General features: G+C 37.1%; 1 protein-coding gene across 4 annotated transcripts; it reads right to left on the reverse strand.

Annotated features, from left to right (window-relative positions):
* Nucleotides 1–1,404: 1,404 nt before the first annotated feature.
* RNF146 (ring finger protein 146) lies at nucleotides 1,405–22,701 on the reverse strand. Of its 4 annotated transcripts, XM_060114745.1 has the most exons (4): nucleotides 22,612–22,694; nucleotides 13,927–14,029; nucleotides 6,303–6,378; nucleotides 1,405–3,141 (listed from the first exon to the last, which is right to left on the reverse strand). In XM_060114745.1, the coding sequence occupies exon 4, from the start codon at nucleotides 3,138–3,140 to the stop codon at nucleotides 2,061–2,063; it is 1,080 nt and encodes a 359-aa protein (XP_059970728.1). In that variant the 5' UTR covers nucleotide 3,141; nucleotides 6,303–6,378; nucleotides 13,927–14,029; nucleotides 22,612–22,694; the 3' UTR covers nucleotides 1,405–2,060. The 4 variants fall into 4 exon arrangements, with proteins under 4 accessions (XP_059970728.1, XP_059970725.1, XP_059970726.1 ...); XM_060114742.1 differs by lacking the exon at nucleotides 6,303–6,378 and having other exon boundaries at nucleotides 13,927–14,034; nucleotides 22,612–22,701; XM_060114743.1 differs by lacking the exon at nucleotides 6,303–6,378.
* Nucleotides 22,702–22,910: the final 209 nt, after the last annotated feature.

The raw sequence follows: 22,910 nt of genomic DNA on the forward strand, positions 1-22,910 counted from the left end.
CCATATAGAAAGTCTACTAGCTACAAAATTGGCCAGTTCATTTGTGTGCTCTAGAATTTCCAAACCAGTAGTTAAGAAGTACTGTAGTTTACGTAGTAATCAAATTTAACTGTGATCAAAACTGCCAAAGACTGCAGAGACCGAGGAAGCATCCTGTGACATACGTTTGCATTTTACATCAGATTTCTATTTATTTTTTTCTGAAAAGTAGCTAGCGTTTCTTCTTTTATAACTAGCTATCTTTTAAAAGTAAAGTTAATAATAATGTGCAACTCAAACTTTTATGATCATCTCAGTAATACAGACTTTAAAAAAACGTAAGTCAAAGAATTAAGTCCTAATTCTAACCTATCACAACAAGAGGTAAAAGGATGGACCTAGAGTCTGTCATACAGTGAAGTAAGTCAGAAAGAAAAACAAATACCGTATGCTAACACATACGTATGGAATCTCAAAAAATGGTACTGATGAACCTAGTGGCAGGGCAGGTATAAAGACGCAGATGTAGAGAATGGACTTGAGGATGCAGTGGGGAAAGGGGAAGCTGGGACAAAGAAAGTAGCACTGACATATATACACTACCAAATGTAAAATAGCTAGCTAGCTAGTGGGAAGCTGCTGCATAGCACAGGGAGATCAGCTCAATGCTTTGTGACCACCCTAGAGGGGTGGGATAAGGAGGGTGGGAGGGAGGCTTAAGAGGGAGGGGATATGGGGATATATGTATACATATAGCTGATTCACTTTGTTGTACAGCAGAAACTAACAACATTGAAAGCAATTATATATATACTCCAATAAATATGTAAAAAAATAAATTTAAAAAGTAGTGACAATTTATATTTGCTATTGTAACATTCAACTCACCTTTGAAAAATCACATTAAAGACAACTTGCGTACGCTTCGTGATCCTACTGTTTTACTTAGGAAAATACAGAAGAGAAACTCACGTTACTTTTCTTCAGAATCAAATTCTGGATTACCAGGTTAACCCAATGCTTCCTACCTTGCTATAGAGATTGTACAACATTTTGTGTTGAATCACTTTGTGTCTACTAATGCTGTTTAAAAATATGCCTGCCATTTAATTCAGATTAGGGTTAGCCATTAATGAATACTGGCAAAGAAAATCTAATATATATACACGGTCTCTACTATCAGTTATTTAAGGCCTTTAAGTCTCACAGGCTTTAGGTTTATTTCCATACATATTTATTCCATGAACATTCCCTGTAGACTCTGTTTAAATATTCTCTATGAAGAAATCAAACTTTCTGAGCAGGTGGCTATGTAAGCTGAATATACCACCAATTCAAATCACCCCCTTTTTAGTCACCTTTTGGCTACAGATGTCAAATGTTTCCATCCCCTTCCAGACTCAAACAAGAGACAGATTATTTTTGATAAACTCTAGTATTTATTAAATTATAAAGTCTGTAATCAAAAAGAAAAATGTGGATCAAGACACCTCACACTACAAGGACTAGACAGCAAAGCCTATGGGAACGCCATGAAGTGTGTTACAGACAAGATTCTGAAACATAAGTTATAAGCTGTTTCCTTTACATTTCCATTTCAGTAACTTTACTATTAAATAGTTGTTATTCATCTATTTTAAAACCCCAAATTCACATCTATGCTCACATTAATTAAGCTGCTTGTTCATCCCAGACATCTCATAGGTGCCAAATTTTAGTAATGGTTTTATGTCATTCCATGCAGAAAAATATGACAATGCAAGAGTCAGATGAGGATCGTTAATGCACAGATAATACACGCTGGCCAAAAGAACTGAAGATATTTAAAAAAACTATAAACAGACCTCAAGAAAACTGGGTTATTACTAAACAGCTCTCAACTATTAACACCCAAGTTCCTTATATTAAATAAATTTCTCAACAGAGACATGTTAGACATTTTAATTACAGGTCTATCCTTACCATACCCCTTCCCACCCCAACTCCCAAAATGCACTACTAGGGATGAGTATAATGTTATGTGGGCAGAAATTTACAGATAACCATTTTTACCTTGAGCATGGATCTGAAAACTTTCTTACTTAGACTTCAGTTACTGTGCACTGTCCATCAGGCCTTCTGGATCTGACACTGACACCCACTGTTCCACCCCCTGCCACAGATCGATCAGTTCCTGATAGATCAGATCGATCAGATACTGTCTGGTTGGGATTAGGAACCAAAAGTCTCTGTTGGGTCAAGGAGTGTTGCGCAACAAGCGCAGATCCATCCTCACTATCACTACTGGCATCTGATTCGGTCTCTTCAATGGAAGTGTCTGGTGCTGGTACCCTGCCTGAAGATGGTGACTCATGATCTTCTTCTCCTTCCCCCCTATGACTCCTTTCAGCTATGCTGTCTCCACCGAGTTGTAAATGTGCAAAAGAGTCTTCCAGAGAAGTGCTTGCATCAGGGGATGGTGTTGCAGGGCTTGTTAACTGACCATCTACTGACGTCAGGGGCCTTACAGAAGAAGACACTAGAGGCTGAACAGAAGCTCCACTCTGTGCTGATACACTGTCCGCTCCATCAGCAGAGCTCTCTCTTGCTAGGTTTACGGTATTAGCATCACAGTCCAGCCTAAGTCCGGCTACTCCCTTCTTTGGTATATCTATTATATCCCGCTTAATCTTCCTGCGACGTCCATGTTCATTTCTCCTATATTGAACCATATTTTCAAGATCGGCAACATACAGAAACCCGGCAATTAACATTTCGGTGCTCTTTTTACCTTTGGAAAAAGCATCTTCCAGCTCTCTGCTAGTGCGCTCATCATACTGCCACCACCCGTTTCTTCCTTCATAATACCATGCATATTCACCATTTCCTCTACTTGCTGCCTTGAGTTCTTCTGGTGACAATAAGGTTGGCTTATCAAGGAAATCCTCGGGAATTTCTTGTCGACAGAGGGCACATCGCTTTCCAAGCCATGACGCTCCCTTCACACATAGATAGCAGAAAACATGCTTGCAAGGCAGACTGACTGGGTGAACACATGTTTGCAGACAAATGGCACATTCAGGGACAGTTAGAGAAGGTGCAGTATTAGAACAGGACTCATTTGCTTTCCTGTTCGTAGGAAGCATATTTATTGAGTGATCAATTTCACCACAGCCAGCCATCCTGAGAAAATGAGAGAAAATACATATAGTATTAAAATCTTATTTTAACTCCTCCAATACCTTAATTCAACAATTCAGAAAACATTAAGTACCTGTTACATGCAAGCCACATCCTAGACAATGGGGATACAAAAATGAAAGTAGAGAAAAAACTCTAACTTGTACAGAAAAATCTTTTTGATTTGTATTAATTTTTACTTGCGGGGGGCAATGAGGCACACAAATGTTAAGCCAAGAATAAAAACATACAACCAAAGTACAGATTTCAAATAAATACACCATTTCTATTCACTCACAGAACTTACAAGATAGAACTAAATGCAAAGATTTTAAAATATATCAATACAACCCATCTAGACTTTTACAATCAGTCTGGAAAGTAGAGAAACAGAAAATCGCTAAAAGTAATTCAGGTTACAGTTGCAGAAAGTAACAAATTTTGTAGCCTTTTAGGATACTACTAGGTGCAGTTTTGCAAATATTGCCATGTATTAATGTACTTTTGGTACTTGACAAGGAGACCATATGAAATCAATACCAGAGTTTAAATTCTAGAAATTCCCCTTCTCTGCTGCATAATCTAAAAACACTGGTTAAACCAGTCATTTCATTCCCCCTCTGTGAAACGCTCTCTTCTTATGGCCTTTTCTGTTGTTGCTGCCTCTTTCTAAACCATATATATGCTCTTCTTGCTATACTCTTTCAAGACGATCTCATCTATATTCATGGCTTCAACTGCTACCGACTCATAAGTTGACAATCACCAGCCCAGGTCTCTCCTTTCAGCCCTGTACCTATACTTTTAATTGCCTATTTTAGATCTCTTCTTGGATGTCTTCAAGGCACAAAAACTGAATTTATGATCTGCTTCCTCCTTATTTACTCACTCCCTAAATGCCCCTCTGGAGACACCTCTATTCATCTGCTTTTCAAGCCAGAAATCCATCATTGAAGCTGTCTTTCTCCTAACCCCTCCCCAACCAAAAAAATCAGCAAGTTTTATATTTTATCTCCTAAATATCCCCTAAATCCATCTACTATCCACCTCTAACCTTCCCTAGTCACCAAGCAAACACTATTTATTAAATTACTGCATATGCCTTTTAATGGGTCCAGCCCTACCCCTTTTTAAAAGGTTGATTTTAGGTTAAAGACCAGGATCTATATGCCCTGCATGGTCGGGATGCCAGCTCCCACGCTAGCCTCATCTCACATCAAACTTCCCCTTGATCAGGCTTCCAGCCACAGTGGCTACTCCCTCCAATAATAGCTTTTCTCTAAAAGGAATATTTCTTCACTTCTTGCCTCTCATGCCCCCCACCATGGACAAACTACTACCCATCTTATATCTCTCTTGAGAAAGCCACCATGAATTCATAAAACTTAGGTGGGAAACCACCCCAGCAAAAAAAAAAAAAAAAAAAAAAAAAAAGGCTCAACAAATGTTACAATCATATAACCACGGGAGAAAATGACATGAATACCGAAGTTGCCCTGAAGAGAAAGGAGAGAGGAAAAAACCCCAAAGATCTGTCAAACTATCTACAAACAATAAATGCTGGAGAGGGTGTGGAGAAAAGGGAACCCTCCTACACTGTTGGTGGGAATGTAAATTGGTGCAGCCACTATGGAGAACAGTATGGAGGTTCCTTAAAAAACTAAAAATAGAGCTACCATATGATCTAGCAATCCCACTACTGGGCATATACCTAGAGAAAACCATAATTCAAAAAGATACATGCACCCTGATGTTCACTGCAGCACTATTTACAATAGCCAGGACATGGAAGCAACCTAAGTGTCCATCAACAGAGGAATGGATAGAAGATATGGTACATATATACAATGGAATATTAGCCATAAAAAAGAACAAAATAATGTCATTTGTGGCAAAATGGATGGACCCAGAGATTGTCATACTGAGTGAAGTCAGACAGAGAAAGACAAATATCATATGATATCACTTATATGTGGAATCCAAAAAAAAAGGGGTACAAATGAACTTATTTACAAAACAGAAGTAGAGTCACAGATGTAGAAAACAAACTTATGGTTACCAGGGGATAAGGTACCATAAGTTTGAGGGATAAACTGGGAGACTGGGACTAACATATACACACTACTATATATAAAATAGGTAACTAATAGGAATCTGCTGTATAGCACAGGGAACTCCACTCAATGCTCTATAATGGCCTCTATGAGAAAAAAATTTTTAAAAAAATAGTGGATATATGTGTATGTATAACTGATTCACTTTGTTATGCACCTGAAACTAACACAACACTGTAAATCAACTAAACTCCAATAAAAATTTTAAAAATTAAATTAAAAAATCAAAAAGATTTGTCAAACTGGATGTATAAAGCTTAAACACTGGCATAAAAATTTGGAACTTCCATCTTACTGATTCAGATAAACATTTATTAAACTACTACTATCGTCCGTATACAATTCTGAGTATTGATGGATCTAAAGATGAATAAGACACATACCTACTCTGTTAAATAAGGAAACGTACATGCAAACAAGCAGATATTCACAATGTGACCTGATTCCTGCAATAACTGAAATGTGTTAGGATACTTATTAAAAGTAACAATGATAAGAGAGATGAGAGGATAGACAGAGGTTAGAAAATTTGGGGTGCAGGAGGCTGGGGAGTGGAGGAGATTCAAGGCAGAGACGTGCAAAAGCACTGAGTCATAAGCAATGGAGCAGCAGGAAATTAAGCTGAAAGGGTAACCAGATGCCCAACCTGAAAACCTTATTGTGCCCTGCTAAAGAAACATCTGATTTGGTTTAATCCCATAGTAATAGGAAACCACAGATATTTTAAAGGGGGAGAAAATGATAAGGGGGAGTATACAAGTGATAAGTGAAAGACTGAGAAATGGAGGTGAAGACCTCACAGAGACTAGCAACCCTTAATTAACTGCTGCTTAAAGTGAGTGGCAATCTCTCTCTACTAGTTGGTTCTATCATTTTAAATACGGAATATTTAGAATTTAATCACTATAAGGATATTTGCTTTTTTCCCAAGATCAAGCTCTCAAAAATGGGTTCGATGGTTACAAAAGGTATAGTCAGTAAAAATGTTTACACTTATCTCTTAGGCTTTCATCACAGTACATCTAATCAAACAAAAATACATTCTCTTACTGCTTTTTCTGTGTCCTTGGTTCCTCAACAGGCAAGGTTCAAAATGATAGTAAGTTTTTGAAAAGACTGCACTTATCTAGAAAAGGAAGCAACACACAGTCTCAAGGGAAAGAACTGATCTCCATGAAATGCTTTATTTCCCATCCTTTTTTTTCAACCTTTAATTTCATTTCCAATCAACTCCTTTACCAAAAACTAAGGTACAGAACCTAGTAAAATACAACTTTTTCCTAACCTATGGTAAATTCTAAGTCAACCAAATATGATCTCTTGATATGTGTTAGGCACTACAGGAGCTTCAGAGTATTTTGAGATACACTTGTCCCTTCAAAGATTTCGTAATTTAACAATCTGAGTTATAAAGTGAAAGCACATGCTTCTCAACCGGTCAATTAATATCCCCCACCTATTTCCCCTAAAATGAACTGGCTGTACACAGAATATTTTGTTAGGCTCTCAAAAACTCATATGTATTTCTTGAATACAAAATCTAAGTACTTTCCAAAATGGCAAGAGACAGAATACCACCTATTTCATTTGTCATTTAGCAAAAGAGTCAGAATACTTTTGTCTTTCCCAGGTAATCTTACACTGTGGTAACAGTTTATGTACACTACTTTCAATTTGGCCAAATACTATACTCAGTGCCCAATGTATCTTTAAGAGATTTAAAAGGAAAAACATCTCACACACCATGCTTCTGGGACTTCAGTTTTCTCATCAGTAAAACAGGAAAAATTCATGTTTTGACTCAAAATTCCCTTTTCTAAGATATCTAATACATGCTCATCACATAGTACATAATAATAAATACTTGCTAACTGAATTTAGCTTCTCACTTTTCCGTTTGTTGGCAAAAGCTATATATAGGCTATGCTCAGGAAAGGAACTCTGAAAACGGTTGTAAGGCACTGGCTACCTAGTTTTAATTCATCAGGTTCTATTGCTACATTTAAATCTCAGGATAACTTTAAACATTTTCATAACAAAAAGAACTAAAATCAGCTGTAGAAAGGGTGAACAATTAGTACATATATTCTTTCATCCCTTTCAATTTAAGTTAAAGAAATCAGTTGTCAATGAAATTCTTGAAAATCTTTTTTTAAATCTCCAAATTTATTTGAAGCCCAAGAAAGAAAAAGAAAATAAGGAAGCCCTCCATCCACAAGTAATAATTTAACTGAGTAAGAGAGATGTTTGATTCTATTCGGAAGACAAAATGTTGAAATGGGCTAATGCTCATCAGTACTTTGAAAAAACAATAGCAACACCTCATATACAATAAGTCCATATCCTAAACTATCTAGGTACCTTCTGGGCAAAGGACAGGCCAATAAATTTAAAATTTTAAAAAGAAAATGTCTAGTAAAATGTAAATAAAATATCCAACAGTGCAACTTGGATGAACGCCATACTTTTAAAAGATACATAATCCCAAACCCTGTTGTATTTAAGTAAAATTAACCCCAAAAGTCGATCTTCCATTAGATGCAGTTATCTACAAAAAAGAAAGTTTTCAACCTAGAAACATCACTCTCCATCCTGTTTAATATGATCAATATTTTATATGACTCTTACTCTTGCATGCACAAATAAACATAAACATATAATTAACAAACTAAAAAAAGCAATTACAGCCATCCCAGGGGAAGACATGAACTGTGAAAGCAACATGCTTATTTAGAAAGGCAAAACAATTCTTTTGGGGCAGGTATTTTGGTTCCCTCATTAGAATGAAGTAAAATTGAATAAACTTCATCAGAAAACAGAGAGAAACAAGACAGTTAAAGTTTCATTCACCTAAAGCACTTTCAACTATCAATTTGCCATAGCAAACATCAAATTCTGATTCTGTTTAGCCCACCAAGTACACTCCTAGTCTATCACCAACTAAGACACGGAGAGAACTTACACTTTTTACATAACTCTGGATGAGGCACATACAGTGGACAAGATACCATTAAGATATTTAACAAGATAGAGACAAAGCAACCCAAACCACTAGCCTGCCTATCTATAGACACACTTCAAGGTAATTTTCATTACCATTTTAATCTAGTCTACAAAACAGATTTTTTTTCTTTGCATAGTTTCAATGATCTTCAAATAGGTTGGAGACTGAATATGTTCAGAGGATCATACTGATGTGTAAGAAATGCTTTTTTTCCTTTCCTTTTTGTAGAGCAAGGATTTGATAAAGAGAATGCTAATCAAAGAGAGGTATTCCCTAACTAATAAATGTCTCAGGAAACTTCAGAGATCATTTTGAAAAAGGGAATTTATTTCCTGGTTACTAAATTAAGAATAATATGTAGAAATTTGGAATGACGTTAGTCCAACTCTGCTGAAGAACACAGTAAATGTTTCACTCATTTTCCAAGACTTTTTTACTAACTGAACTCTTAATGTGATATTATGACTTTTAAGCATAAATCCCATTCTTCTTCTAAACTATGTAAAATATTTCTGGAAGACAAACATCTATTAATGCTAGTAAGGCTTCTCTCTTCAACAAGACCAAATATAGAGGGATATGGGCAGATTTAGTGGAAATCTCCAAGTATTCAGATTTTGTTTTATCTTCTTAAAGACATTTCATTAGTCAAAAGAAAGGTAAAATTACTATAAATTAAAAAGACCTTTTAGCTTACATAGTATTGAAGAAATTTCTGCCAGCAATAAAAACTACAAGTATTAAAAGTCAGATTTTTAAGTCTGGGCTCAGAATCCAATTAAAAACATAAAAAAGGGAATAAAGAATAAGGTACTGCAACATCTTTTGTGCAGACCAAAAAAGAATGTCATCTTCCTTCCCAAAACTTTGACTATTTTTTAAAAGAAAAAAATTCCTCAAATCTTTAGTTCTGCTGGAATATAAAGAGTTTGAGGTTTAATACAAGTTAAAAATATAACATTAAAATCTTAATTTTAACAATGACCATTCCTAAGTCCTTAAGACAAAATTCTTAACTTTTCCTATTGTACAGTGTGTTGTAATTGGTGGGTGTTTGATTTCTGTTGGATGTCTGCTGATGCATATCTTATTACATTAAAATATAACAACTAACATTTACTGATTGCATAATATGTGGCAGATACTTTGCAAAGCACTTTATATCTAATCCTCTTATCACCCTACGAAATGGGTCCACTGTTTTCCTTATTTTACAGATGAGGAAACTGAGGTACAGATAGTTCAGGTGAAGAAATACCCAAAGCCACAGTTCATTAAGTGATGGAGCCAGCCTCAAATCTAGGTTTCATAATCCAGGTGATCTGACTTCATAGTCTTTACCCTTAACTGTTACAGAATGCCTCTAAAATAATCATGACTATCCAAATATAAGAACCGCCATCAATAATTTTAGAAAAGACTTCAGGAAGTTACTAAGAAATTACACAGACAGATAAAGGAATGACATTTTTATCACCTGCTGCAAGAGCTGTCATGTATTTCTCCTTACACCTTTTCAGTTTTTTTGTGTGTGTGTGTGGTATGCAGGCCTCTCTCACTGCTGTGGCCTCTCCCGTTGTGGAGCACAGGCTCCGGATGCGCGGGCTCAGCAGCCATGGCTCATGCGCCCAGCCGCCCCATGGCATGTGGGATCTTCCTGGACCGGGGCACAAACCCGTGTCCCCTGCATCGGGAGGCGGACTCCCAACCACTGCACCACCAGGGAAGCCCTCCTTTTCAGTTTTGAACAGAGAAAGTGTCTGAGCATCTACCATGCCCATGGCGCTAGCAGAGAAATGGATAATAAAACCTGCCATCAGAGTTAAAGAACACTACATTACCTAATGGTTTCTGATAAGTGTAACAGATACCATTTCTTCCTTTGTACTCCCCAGTAACTAGCAGGGAGGGGATAGATACATTTTGAATGGATGAAATGTACTATGCAAGAAGTATTGCAAAGACCTTGTACATTACGCTTAGTAAGTTTAAACACTTATTTTAAATACAAATGGTTCTTAAACATTTTTAGGTCACAGTCTTATTAAGGAAATCTTACATATAACGTCAAGGAGTTCAAGGATCTCTATGAAGCTGGTCCATATATGAACCCCTAAGGAGGCAACAGGAATTCACTGAAAGGTTTTATGTTAGGAAGTGACAGTCAGTTTAGTAGTTTATCAGGACCATTTGGACAGGAGTTTGGAGGAAGACTTGATGTCATGGGGCTAAAAGGAAACTAAAATTTATAGTAATCCAGGTATAAGAAAATTGGGGGGGGGGCAGATGTAAGGTTCCAACAATAGAATATAAGAAATACCAAGGAAACAGAAATGAAAGCATTTAGTTACTGATGGATGATAGCATCATTCATCAAGATTCAGAACTTGAGGCGAGTTGACACAATGACTTTGAGATATTTATAAAGTCTTCAGATGAAGACAGGTAGATGACAGTTGAGTTTACTAGATAGGTGCTTTGAAGAAATCTAAGCAGAAAGAAGTCTCATGAGTCACCAACACATACATGGTTCTTGGGACATGAAAATGTACAAATGCCCAAATTAAACCTGTAGAGAGAGCACACAAAAGGGCCAACGATAGAACCTTGGATTACTCCAACATTTATAAGTGAGGCAAAGGATGGGAGGAATGGTCAGAGAGGAATGGGGAATAAAGTAAGACTGCCACCTCAAAAGCCACAAGGGGAGACATTTGCAAAAAAAGAAGGGTCAAGCAAGGAGAGAACTTACAAAAGTTACTCTTCAACTTATGAAAATTTCTATATTTGTAGTGAAATATATGGTGCAAAAATTGTGAGCACCATACAATGATTAGCTATTTTGATTCCCAGAATCCATCAAGCCTGCTATCAATTACTTTTTACTCAGCTAAGACATCTTTCTTTCCCTATTCCCACAAAGACTATTACAAAACTTCTCCAACCTCTTAGTAAAGAGATATTCTGGACTCCCTTATTAAGAAATTAGGTATGAATGACTCCTCAAAATTTATTTTTATCTTCACTCTACCTCATCATCATTCCTCTTGGCCCAGGATGGCGTACTGCTAGTTTTCAAAGCTAAACCATCCCAATTCCTCCAAGATTTCGATTAATATTCTCCATCCCTAAATTTCAAAATCAACTAACATGCTAAGTCTAATGACCTCTTTCAGTCTGATCTATTCGATCACATTGCACTAAATGATATTATTAACCATCGACTCTCTTTCTAAAAATTTGTATTATTCATTTCCATGATGGTACTCTCTCCTAATTCTCCTTTCTGTATCGTTTTTTTTCTACCTTCTTTAGCTTCCCTTAAATACCAGTATTCCTCACAGGTGCTCTGTGGGTGACCAAATTTTCATATTACATTCTACGCCTAGACAATCTACTGAATATTCCAAACTTATATATATGTATTAGTTTGGAATACTCAGTAGATATATAGTATATATATATAAACCCCCATGAGTCCCCAAATCTAATATCCAGAACTGTTCTGGATACCTAAAATCTGTATTTCCAATTCTGTATTCAAAAAGTCTACCTCAATATTCTCCAGTCACCTGAAATCAAACATTAATAAAACCAAAATTATCTGTTCCCCTAAACCTACACCCTCTTCCTTTGGTCTCTATCTTGGATAAAACTTGGGAGTCATCCTCAGTGCTCCCCTATTCCTTGGCCACTTTGCTTTTCTGCAACAGAAACTTCTTTAGAATGTGTTCCCTTTAAAGCTGTGACCTTAATTCTGGCCTCTTGGACACACTCTTGTACAAAATACTGACCTCCCAAGTGGCCTTCCTGACCTCAGTCCCTTCTTCATCTTTCCTCAGTTCAATTATGTCTAATTAGTCTCCCCTCCACTCAGTCTTCAATAGTTTTCTATTGCCTACATAATCTCATAGAAATTCCTAAGCACTAGCTTTCAATTACACTGACATAGCCTTCAGAGTAAAACAGACTTAGTTAAAGTCTATCATTTATTCTTACTGTTGACCTAGAACAGTGCTTCCCAAACTTCTCTAAAGATAAGAATTAGCTGGTGTGCTCTCTCCTGGAAATCTGGACACATCTGGGTTAGAGTCTAAAACTCAGTTTTCAACAAGTGTTCTAGTAGATTATTCTCAGAGATATTTGGTAAACACTGACCCAGGGAAAATGACTTCATCTCTGTTTCTTCATCAGTAAATAAGGCTACTACTATCTTGTGACTGAATTCAATAATCCAAGTAAAATACCCAGTAAGCACCCGGCAATAAGTAAGCACTAAATAAACACTCATTCCCTGTGAAGTCTCTATTTCCCACTCCACCTTCACACATAGGACTGCTCCCCGACTCCCCTAAGATACCTTGATATTTAGACAGCTGTGCCCTTCCCCATTCCCTTGGCTTAAAAAATAATTCCTAGTTTTCTCAGACTGTTAAAATTCTATTCATTCTTTAAGACCAAACCAAAAGCTCCCTGTTCACTCTGAACCCTTCAGATGGAATAAATCCTCTCAGTTCTGAAAGCATTTTATTGTTGCCTCAATATAGTATTTCTTCCACTATAAAATTATTAATTACATATGTGTCTTACTGACTACACCACAGTCTAGTTCCTTGATGGCCATGATAGTCTGATGGTCAGACTATCTGACCTACAGGATTAAAAAATATACATATGTATATAGATAGATAATACATGAACAGGGTTAAATAAAAAATATATTTGTCCCAATTTTAAAGAAAAATGCTTACTGGTTTCAATTGTCTTTTATCAAATTCTCAACACTGACTAAGAATGACATGGTCATACTTTTAATGGGAATATATAATCAAAGCACCATATTGGAAAAGTAGATAACAATAGTTATATGTCAAACTGGGAGAACATGTGAAATAGTATCTATAAGGGTCACTCTCTGGTCAAGTATATTAAACACTGTTATCACCAAACTGTAAAAGTAAAGTGTTCACTGCATTTTTCATGAGTGACTCAAGTTGGATATTTTTCACATCAACTTGGAAGACAGAAATATGATGTTCATTGTGTGAAAAAGTTTCATCAATAACAGAATGAAGTTCAATATGGGCAAGATCAAGGTAGTAGTAACATTTTAAAGCATACTTCAGAAAGAGAAACTGACAGGAAAACAGAACTAGTAAAACTGGGGACTACAGTGACTCCAATAGGAATTAAAATGCATGTACTAACTTGTTAAAAACAACCAATTGATTAAAAAAACCTATTTAATTTAGTGAAACATGTTTTTAATAACTAGTGTTTTATAACCCATAAGTCTTTCTTATTTATAAAGGCTGATATTATCTCCTTAGGTTGGTTATTTAAGTAAATTACTATGTAAAGAAAAAGTAGAACCTAGAAGACCTGGAGATCTTTCCAGTTTTTTTTTTTTTAGCCTTCTATGAGCAAATTTCTCTGTCTTCAGTTCCACTTTTTAATAGAGATTTTTCCCTATGAAGAGATTTTTTTAAGAAATCTACATTAATAATAATTTAATGTGAATAAAATTTTCAACTCAAAGATCTAAAACTCTATATAAAATGATCATTTTGTATAATTAAAACTAACTATGACAGATACTTGATTTATTACATTTTATACCAGTCCAGTTAATTTACTGCAGCTTTGGAACAAACATAATGTCATACTTACATTTCTATTACAGATCCCACAGATGTCTGTCACAAAAATAAAACATCATCTTCACGAGCAATCAGCCAGTTTGCAATATTTTCTCCTCCATTGCTGGATCATCCTGTGCTGCAAAAGAAAAATTTCAACATCAACTTCTCTACAGACTAAGATCAACAACATTAAAAATTAATTTCAGTCAATTATGTATGATTCTTCATTTAACAAAATTCACTGGCAAATTTTATCTCAGAAGTGGAAAAATTTCAAGACAAGGATGCCTGCTTTCACCACTGCTATTCAACACTTTACTGGAAGTTCTAGCCAGAGCAATTAGACCAGAAAAAGATATGAAAAGCATACAAATTGGTAAGGAAGAAGTAAAACCATTAACTATTTGCAGAGACAGTAAAATTTTTCTCTATTCTCTATATAGAAAATTCTGGAGAATCCCCAAGAAAGCTATTAAAGCTAACAAACAAATTCAGAAAAGTTGCAGTTTGTTATAAGTTCAATGCACAAAAAAGTCAGTTCTGTTTCTGTACCTAGCAGTCAACAATTCAAACAGGAAATCAAGAAAGCAATTCCATTTATAATAGCATCTAAAAGAATGAAATACCTAGAAATCAACTTAACCAAGGAGGTGAAAGACCTGTACACTGAAAACTACAAAGCACTGCTGAAAGAAATTAAAGAAGAGTTAAATAATGGAAAGACAACTGGTGTTCATGGATTGGAAGACTATGAAGATGACAGAACTATCCAAAGTGATCTACAGATTAAACATAATTCTTATCAAAATTCCAAGAGTCTTTTTTTCAGAAATGAAGAAACAAATCCTCAGATTCATATGGAATTGTGAGGGGCCCCAAATAGCCAAAATAATCTTGAAAAAGAACAAAGTTGGTGAGTTCAAGCTTCTCGATTTCAAAACTTACTACACATCTATAGTAATCAAGACAGGGTGGTACTGGCATAAGGATAGACAAAGATACCAACAGAAGAGAGAGTCCAGAAATAAACCCATCTATGGCCAACTGATATATTTTACCACAAGAAAAAAAATTTAAGTGAAACAAGTTCTTTATGGACAAAGTAGCCCACATGGAATGTATTCCATAGCCACTGCCTTCCTACAAGAAGGTAATGTATGGGAAGGCAAGGTCATCATCACATTAACTAGGACCTCCTGGTGTTTATACGTATGTCCAAGTTTAAGCCAACCTTCTCTCAAGATGCCTGTTGTCCAGGAGGTCCAGAGTCACCAACTAAAGCATCATCTCAGCCATTAATCCTCTTTCTTCTCATTTAGTATTTCCTCCTTCCACTTCATCATGCCCACTGTAGGAGGCTCATTTTACCACACAGAAATCAGAATCAGGCATACATGATGACTAAAGAGATGAGGGGCTTCACAGTAACCACAAGACAGGAGAGACAAATACTCTTTCAGTTCCATGTGCCACTCAGTGTGGGAATCCATCTCCCTAAAAAATTTGTAATTTTAGTATTTAAAGATTTTTAAGACGATATATGGCCTTTAAGTATTTAGTATTTAGTATTTAGTATTTAGTATTTCCTCCTTCCACTTCATCATGCCCACTGTAGGAGGCTCATTTTACCACACAGAAATCAGAATCAGGCATACATGATGACTAAAGAGATGAGGGGCTTCACAGTAACCACAAGACAGGAGAGACAAATACTCTTTCAGTTCCATGTGCCACTCAGTGTGGGAATCCATCTCCCTAAAAAATTTGTAATTTTAGTATTTAAAGATTTTTAAGACGATATATGGCCTTTAAGTACAAGCCAGCCTATCTCACCAAATGTTTAACAGACCAAACAGTATGCAATCTGTTTCAAAACTGGAGAACTTTCAAAAGTAACTGACTAGAAAGGGTTTCTAAACAACTTGACTTTTTGTTTTACTCTGACTTTAGAACTTAGTCTTTACATGAGAAGGACTCCACTGTCCTGACTTTCCCCCACAGCGCTTTCACTTTACCCTCCAAGAGCCTACAACTTCAATGGCACCAAAGAATACTCCATCATTCACTTCCCTCCTGTAGCCTACTCAAAATAGAAACTGTCCAGTTTCACACACAGGACAGTAAGAAACACTCTACTATTCTAACATCATTACTCTTAAAAACAAACAAAACCCCCCCACTTATTCTTTGAAGTCTCCAACCATTGGCTATAATCCCCTATAGCTATTCTCTCTTAACCCTTATAAGGTACTGACTTAATCTACTCATTACTGGTCATCCTATTCATCTTATCTCCTGACATCTCACTATGAACCTATTTAAATATCCTTGAGAATAAACCATTCAACACCTAACTCAGAGGTTCCTGAACTTGCCCCACAGAGGTGGCTTGTTAGAAATACACATTCTCAGGCTCTAACCCGAGATACTGTAGGCCAGTAGAGATGGGTTTCAGCCCAGGAATCTCACCTCAAGTGATGCTGATGCAGGTAGTCCATCGAATACAATTTGAGAAACACTGTCCTTGTTTTTCAATTCCTAAAATCCTAAATTCAATGAACTTCATCACCCCCCCCCCCCAAAAAAAATGACGGCCACATTTGGACCTAGATGCCTCCTAAAATTACTGCCTCTCTAGAATCTTAATCTCACTCTCAGATCACAAGCTCCGGTCCTTTCGGCTCACTTATTCATTCCCACACCCACCCTTTAATTTCAAGGGGCCCTCCAGTCTCTTGACCACCTACTTTCCTTTCTCCAATACCTGATCTCATTTCCTTTCCTGCCCAATCTGGAGCCCAACCATTTTAACTTCTTAAGAGAATGCTTGGTTCTCTCATATCTCTGTCTCTCATCTACACATACTCTACACACCCCCATCTCTGCATATATCATACAATGTGACATCTCAGCTTCCATGCCTTAACCAATGAGTGCTGACAGAGAAAAACAAAATCCTTTTTCTCATTCCCCTCCCAACACATCACACCAAATGCTGTCAACTTTCATCCCTAACACCTTTGGAATCTATCCTCCATTCTCTTGCCATTGCTAGTCCCCTAGTTTAGACTTTTATCCTCTCTCTCCTGGACTACTGTTCAGCCTGATTATCTTGCTTCAGTATCACCCCTTAAATTTATTCACCAAGTCTCTGAGTGTGATAGACTTAAAAAGAAAAATGAAACCTTCCATACGCGAAGCCCTATACAGGCTCTCCAGCCTATACAACAAAGGTAAAGCTCCTTAAGGACCTGAAACCTAAATAACTCTCTAGTCTTATTTCTCTCTCACAAATTAATACTCTACTTACACCTAATTACTCAGTTCTCCAAACTTCCCTTTGTAGTTCTGTATTTCCTCCTGCCTGGTATAGTCTCCCTCTTTTAAGGCTAAAAAGAATGCTACTACCTTTCTCTGACTACCTCCAAAAAACTGTTCCCTCCCCTCTATTTTGTAATTCTTCTATTACTGAATTTATCATATGCACTGCAATCATCTGTTCGCTTCTGACTCTTCTAGTAAACCATGAGCCCCCTGAAGACAAGGACTATTTATATCTCTAAGCGGCCAGTAAACTGCCAATCAGTTGTTGACAACTTGAACTGGTATTTCTTGGATGAATGAAAAACTAAATTTATTTACTAACATAACACAACATTTGCATTCTAATTGTGAATAGGCACCCAACCACAAAAGACATAAAGATATCTAAGCTCTAATCCTTTCTTTAAACAACTTAAAATCTAACAGAGGGAGTTACTACATTTACAAATATAAAATTCATGCCATCTTTATATCTTTTGACAAGTACATCATTTATCCAGCTTTATTCACTGGCAATGAATTCTACAGAATGCAGATAAAAATCTAGGAATAAAACCAATTTTAGTAAATCTTGCAAGCTACGGGGACTTTTCCAATTCCTGTATCCCACGGCTAAATTTCAAAGCTGACTCTAAATGGATTATGTTGAGGGGAGGAAAATGAACTAAAACCTATGTAGTCATCTAGCTCCTAGCTATGACACTGTGGTCCTCAACTAGCAACATCAGCATTACCTGGGAGTTCCTTACAGACAAAATATCTGAAGCCCCACCCCCTACCAAGAGAATCAGATCTCAGGTATTTCATATGCATATTAAAGTTCAGGAAGCACTAGTAGACCCATTACATCATTGAATCCTCAAAATGACTCTGTGAGAAATTTTATAAATGAGGAAACCCAAGCCCACAAGGATTTAACCCCAAATCACGAAACTATCAATACTGGGAGATGAGATTCAAGCTCAAGTATATCTTTAAAAAAATATTTTCCTCAATGTGCTGTATCTCAAAGAAAAGGTCTAGAATAGCATTATCTAACAGAAAGATGATGCAAGCCACATATGTAAGTTCACATTTTCTATTAGCCACCTTAACAATAATAAGAAAACAGGCAGATTTAAGTTAAAGAATATATTTTATTTAACCCAATATATTTTAAACATTATCATTTCCACAGGTTATTTAATATAAATTATTAATGTGCTATTTTACACTCGTGTGTGTGTGTGTGTACACTCTTTGAAATCTAGTGTGTATTTTACTTATAGCACAACTCAATTCAGACTAGCCACATAGTTTGCTCAATAGCTCCATATGGCTAGTGGCTACCAGACTGGTGCAGGTTTAGAATGTCTTGCATACCAACAGGTTTTTTCCAACACAAAACTGGCAATTTACTACAAGAATTGTTGAATAAAGAAAATGAACTCCATGTTACTTTACTCACATCTTTGCTGGCACAGATGAAAAAAAATTGCATATTTTGCTGTGATCAAAACTGACTGGTTTAGCTAGTCCTAATTCTACCAAATAGATCCATCAACTCTAGCCTCTGAGAATTACAATGCCAATGGGCACAACATAGGGTATGGCATATATCAGTAATATTCAGAACAGTCATGTAAAGTAGCCCTCAGAAAACTTCTACACTTGAAACCGAATATTTTTTTCTTTAATGGAGGGAGGGGGACGCTTTTACTTTCAACCAAAGATAAAAGAATAGTATAATTCTAAGTACAGGCCAGAATTAACTTGGCAAACATACATAATTCCTTCTGCAATGAATGATTTGTAAATTATGACCAAAGTCAACACAATTTATGAATTATTACAGTAAAATTTACCACAATATTTTGACATGCAAATACCAATTAGCTAATGGGTTAAGGTTCCTTCTTAAGGTGCAAACTTATACAGAAATGAACCATTAAGAAGGTAACATAGAAAGAGAAAACATATGAAACTAAATGAGATATTTCTGCCCCTTAACAATTCTAAAGAAAAAAAGTGGCAGACTGAATTTAAAAATATATAAAAGAGATTAGAGAGTATCAGTTAATTTAAATCATTTACCCATTCAACCAATTAAGTATAACTGAAAATGAATATTGTATTATTTATAATTTGTAACCACTCAACAAATTCATGCTCCTATTATTTGCACCTACTGTTATCTTTGAAAATAGGCTTAATTACAAGTCTACTTTTCAAGTCAGTCATGGAGTCAAAAAAAAAAGGTTTTTTTTAGATTACATATTCAAATAAATGATTATCTTTTTTTAAAGAACTCATCAAAGAAAAAGATAAGCATGTAACAGTTAAAATATCAAATTACAAAGATCTGAAGATTTCCTGTATTTTTCCAATTATACTAACAGCTAATGTTTAATAAAATAGTCCTTACTCTTTATTCAAAATACACAAAACAGGAAATTTTCTATATAAAAGATATCAGTGCCAGAAAAGAAAAATACTACAAATCTTACAACTTTTGGTATACAAAGTCAAAAAAGAAAAAAGAAAAAAGAAAAAAAAGCAAGGACCAGTAAAAGAAGGAACAGAGAGAGAGAGATATCGAGTGTAATTTAGCAGATACATCTTAATATTTCTTAAGAAAGAGTCCCAAATTGAGAGATGTAACTAAATGCCCTAATGTTTCCATTTTTAGCTTTCCTTCTCATCTGCTAAAACTCAGCTTACAGAAAGCACACGTCATACTGGGAGACAGAAGTCTTCGGTCAAAACTCATTTCAACTAAATGGGGTTCAATATTTTACAGTATTCTATGTTAAAGAATTATTTCCACCACTGCGTTTAACACCTCCCATAAAAAACATTACTGTATGACAATCTCCGGGCTTCACAATCTTCATACCCAAGAATTAAATCTTTATATTTTCCACCCAAAAAGGTGGGCTTTGCATTTTATTTTAACAAAACATTAAATGTGAATGTGAACAAATACTTTCTTTTAATTACATAAACCAGAAGTTGCATAGCCTGCAACCATTTTGTAAATAAGAAAAGCTCTGCTGCTAATTATCTGTGTGACCTTGGTCAAGTCACAACTCCCATGTCTTAGTTATTTCACCCTACTCTACACGTCCATAATTCTAAATACTTTAATTAATACTATTTAACAACGGGTTTTGTTTTAACTAACTCAAAGGGTAATAAGCCATGAACACTCAACAGTCCATAAATAGCACAAGTGGTTGTAGCAGAATGTAAATAAGATGGATTCCATACCCACAAAGACAGTTTCTAATCCAGCTGGTCAGACAAAATCAGGTTCCTTAGGCACAATCAAAAACCAGGCAAGAGGATGGAAAAGGTTCACCTTCTGTTACTAACACTGGGGGGAAAAAAACATTCAAATACCCAACTGACAGTGTGTCAGGTGTTTTATGCTAGTAAATTGCTAATACATGAGAAAATATTCTCTATGCAGATCAATATTGTGAAAAGAAAAAATTTAATACTATCTTTTTCTTCTACTAAGTCAAGAAATCATTTTTAGATCCTTTCAAAAAAAAAAAAAAAAACCTGCCCTATCCTTGTGACAACTCAAAAACAAAATACTTTACCAGTTGACACATGTCTCCTAAAAAAAAAAAAAAAATTCTTTTTTTCTTCCGCTTGTCTAATGATCAGCTATTTGGAAAAACAGTTTTCCTGATGATTATAATTCTACCAAGTTTTTAACAACGAGTAAATAACCAAATCCTACAAATGTTTACCATTATTTTCATTTTGCCCACAATTTACACTGGCCCACTTGAAACATAAATTCTAAATCAAAGATTCGGCTTAACAAAATGCTCCAATTTAAGATGTACAAGCTAAAACAAACACATCCAAAATCTATTTCTAAAGTGGTTTTTCACTTTTCCGGTTTGCTCTTTAAAATTGGATTACTTGACGTATTTTCATGATTTTTAGAGCACTCCCAGACATTCAACACAAACAGTATTTGCTGGTCACAAAAACAGCAAAGCCAACATCATAAATCCTGTTATTTGTGCAGGTCATTTTCCTCCTGTGTCCTATATGACACGTCTTTTAAAAGTCTAAATATAGATTCACTTACTAAAAAAACAAAAACAGTTTTAAGTCTTCCAGTTTCCGTAAGTATATACTGCTTTTAACGCCAATGTCATACTTTCAAATTCTATTTTAAAAGTACACACATTGGAGGGGTACCTGAAACGTCAATCATCCAAAGACAATGCGTTTTTCTATCATTTCTGGGCTTTCTTCTCTCAATTCCACAGTTTTAATATTACTTAATAAACAAAATATTACTTAACAAACAAAATGTACGTACTTTAGAAACTTGAGAAATAAGTGCTCACTAAAATGGCACTTAGGGAAAAGAAGAACATATTAAAAGCGCTATCAAGGGGAAAAGATCTAGTTGCCAGAAGTGTGTGTAAACTCAAAACAATTTTTCAGCCTTTCTCTAGATGCCCACGGAAATAAAACAGCGGCAACGATATAAGACCCGTACTCTTTCAGTCGGGATGGGGGGTAGGGAGAGAATTCCGCACCCAGCAACCAGAAGAACAAAGCAACAGCCTCCGCTGTTAAGATGCACCAAGGTTTTTGGAGGCTCAACGGGTATTGAGAGATCTCTTAATGATTCTGATGCTTTAATAACAGAGCTGGGCTTAACGAGAGCAAGGCGAGGGACTGCTCGTCATATTAGGCAATACCCAGAAACTGAACAGGAGGAGGAGGGAAAGAGGGAAGAGAAAGAAGCCAAAGACACTCCGGAAAAAGACAAAATGCAGGAACTCTACGCCCTTACCCAAGGCCCGGGTAGAGGCCTCCGCACGGGAAACTGCGAGTAGGATACCCCTCAAACCATTGCCGCCCCTAAATCTTGAGGCCAAAAGTCCCCGTGTAGAGGCCTGACACCACCGATGAGGGCAGAGGAGAGGGACCTGGCTGCCACCAAAGGTAGCGACGAGGACCCCGGCGGAAGAGGCTGCGCAGTAATGGCCGCTGCTCCGCCTCTCGCACCCGGACCGTGACCAGCTCCGGGCTGTCGCCCAGGGCAGGCGCTGCGGCGGCCCCAGGCAACGCAGAGCCCGTCACCGTCTTCTTGCCTGCGACAGCAGCCAAGCTGGGAGCGACGGAAAGGGCTGAGCTGTCCCACCCCGGCTCGGCGCAACAGCCGCGGTCCCGCCGGCCCAAGGGCGTCCACCTACGTATCGGTCCCTGACCCCGCCGCCGCCGCCCCTCTCAGGCCCGGAGCGCAGGGCCGACCCAGAGCGCGTCGCCGTTGGAGGTGACACCGCGGGCCATCACTTCTCTCCCCGAGTTAGAATCCCGGAGCGGCTAACTTTCACCCTGCCCCTCGAGTGGGCTTCGCCCCTACTCGCACCTCTGTGGCCACAGCCGCGGTCGCCTCGCAGTCTTTTCTCTTCGGCCTCGGAACCCGCAGCGGCCGGGGACGCGCGCGCGTCCGTCACGTGACCGCCGGTAGCGTCGCGGGGGCGGGGCCGCGCGATGCGGAAGCAGCGCCGCGCACCCGTGAGCTAGCGCCAGTCCAGCTCCGCCCTAGTTCCCCACGCCCCGTTCCTGACGCACGCCGCAGGTTGCCTACCTTCTCCTGTGTTTGGGGAGCTGTAGTTCCGCCGCTTCTAACTGCTTTATACTTTGCTTTACTTGTAATTAGGTGCC

The sequence above is a fragment of the Mesoplodon densirostris genome, chromosome 12 (assembly GCF_025265405.1).
Source record: "Mesoplodon densirostris isolate mMesDen1 chromosome 12, mMesDen1 primary haplotype, whole genome shotgun sequence".
Taxonomy (NCBI): domain Eukaryota; kingdom Metazoa; phylum Chordata; class Mammalia; order Artiodactyla; family Ziphiidae; genus Mesoplodon; species Mesoplodon densirostris.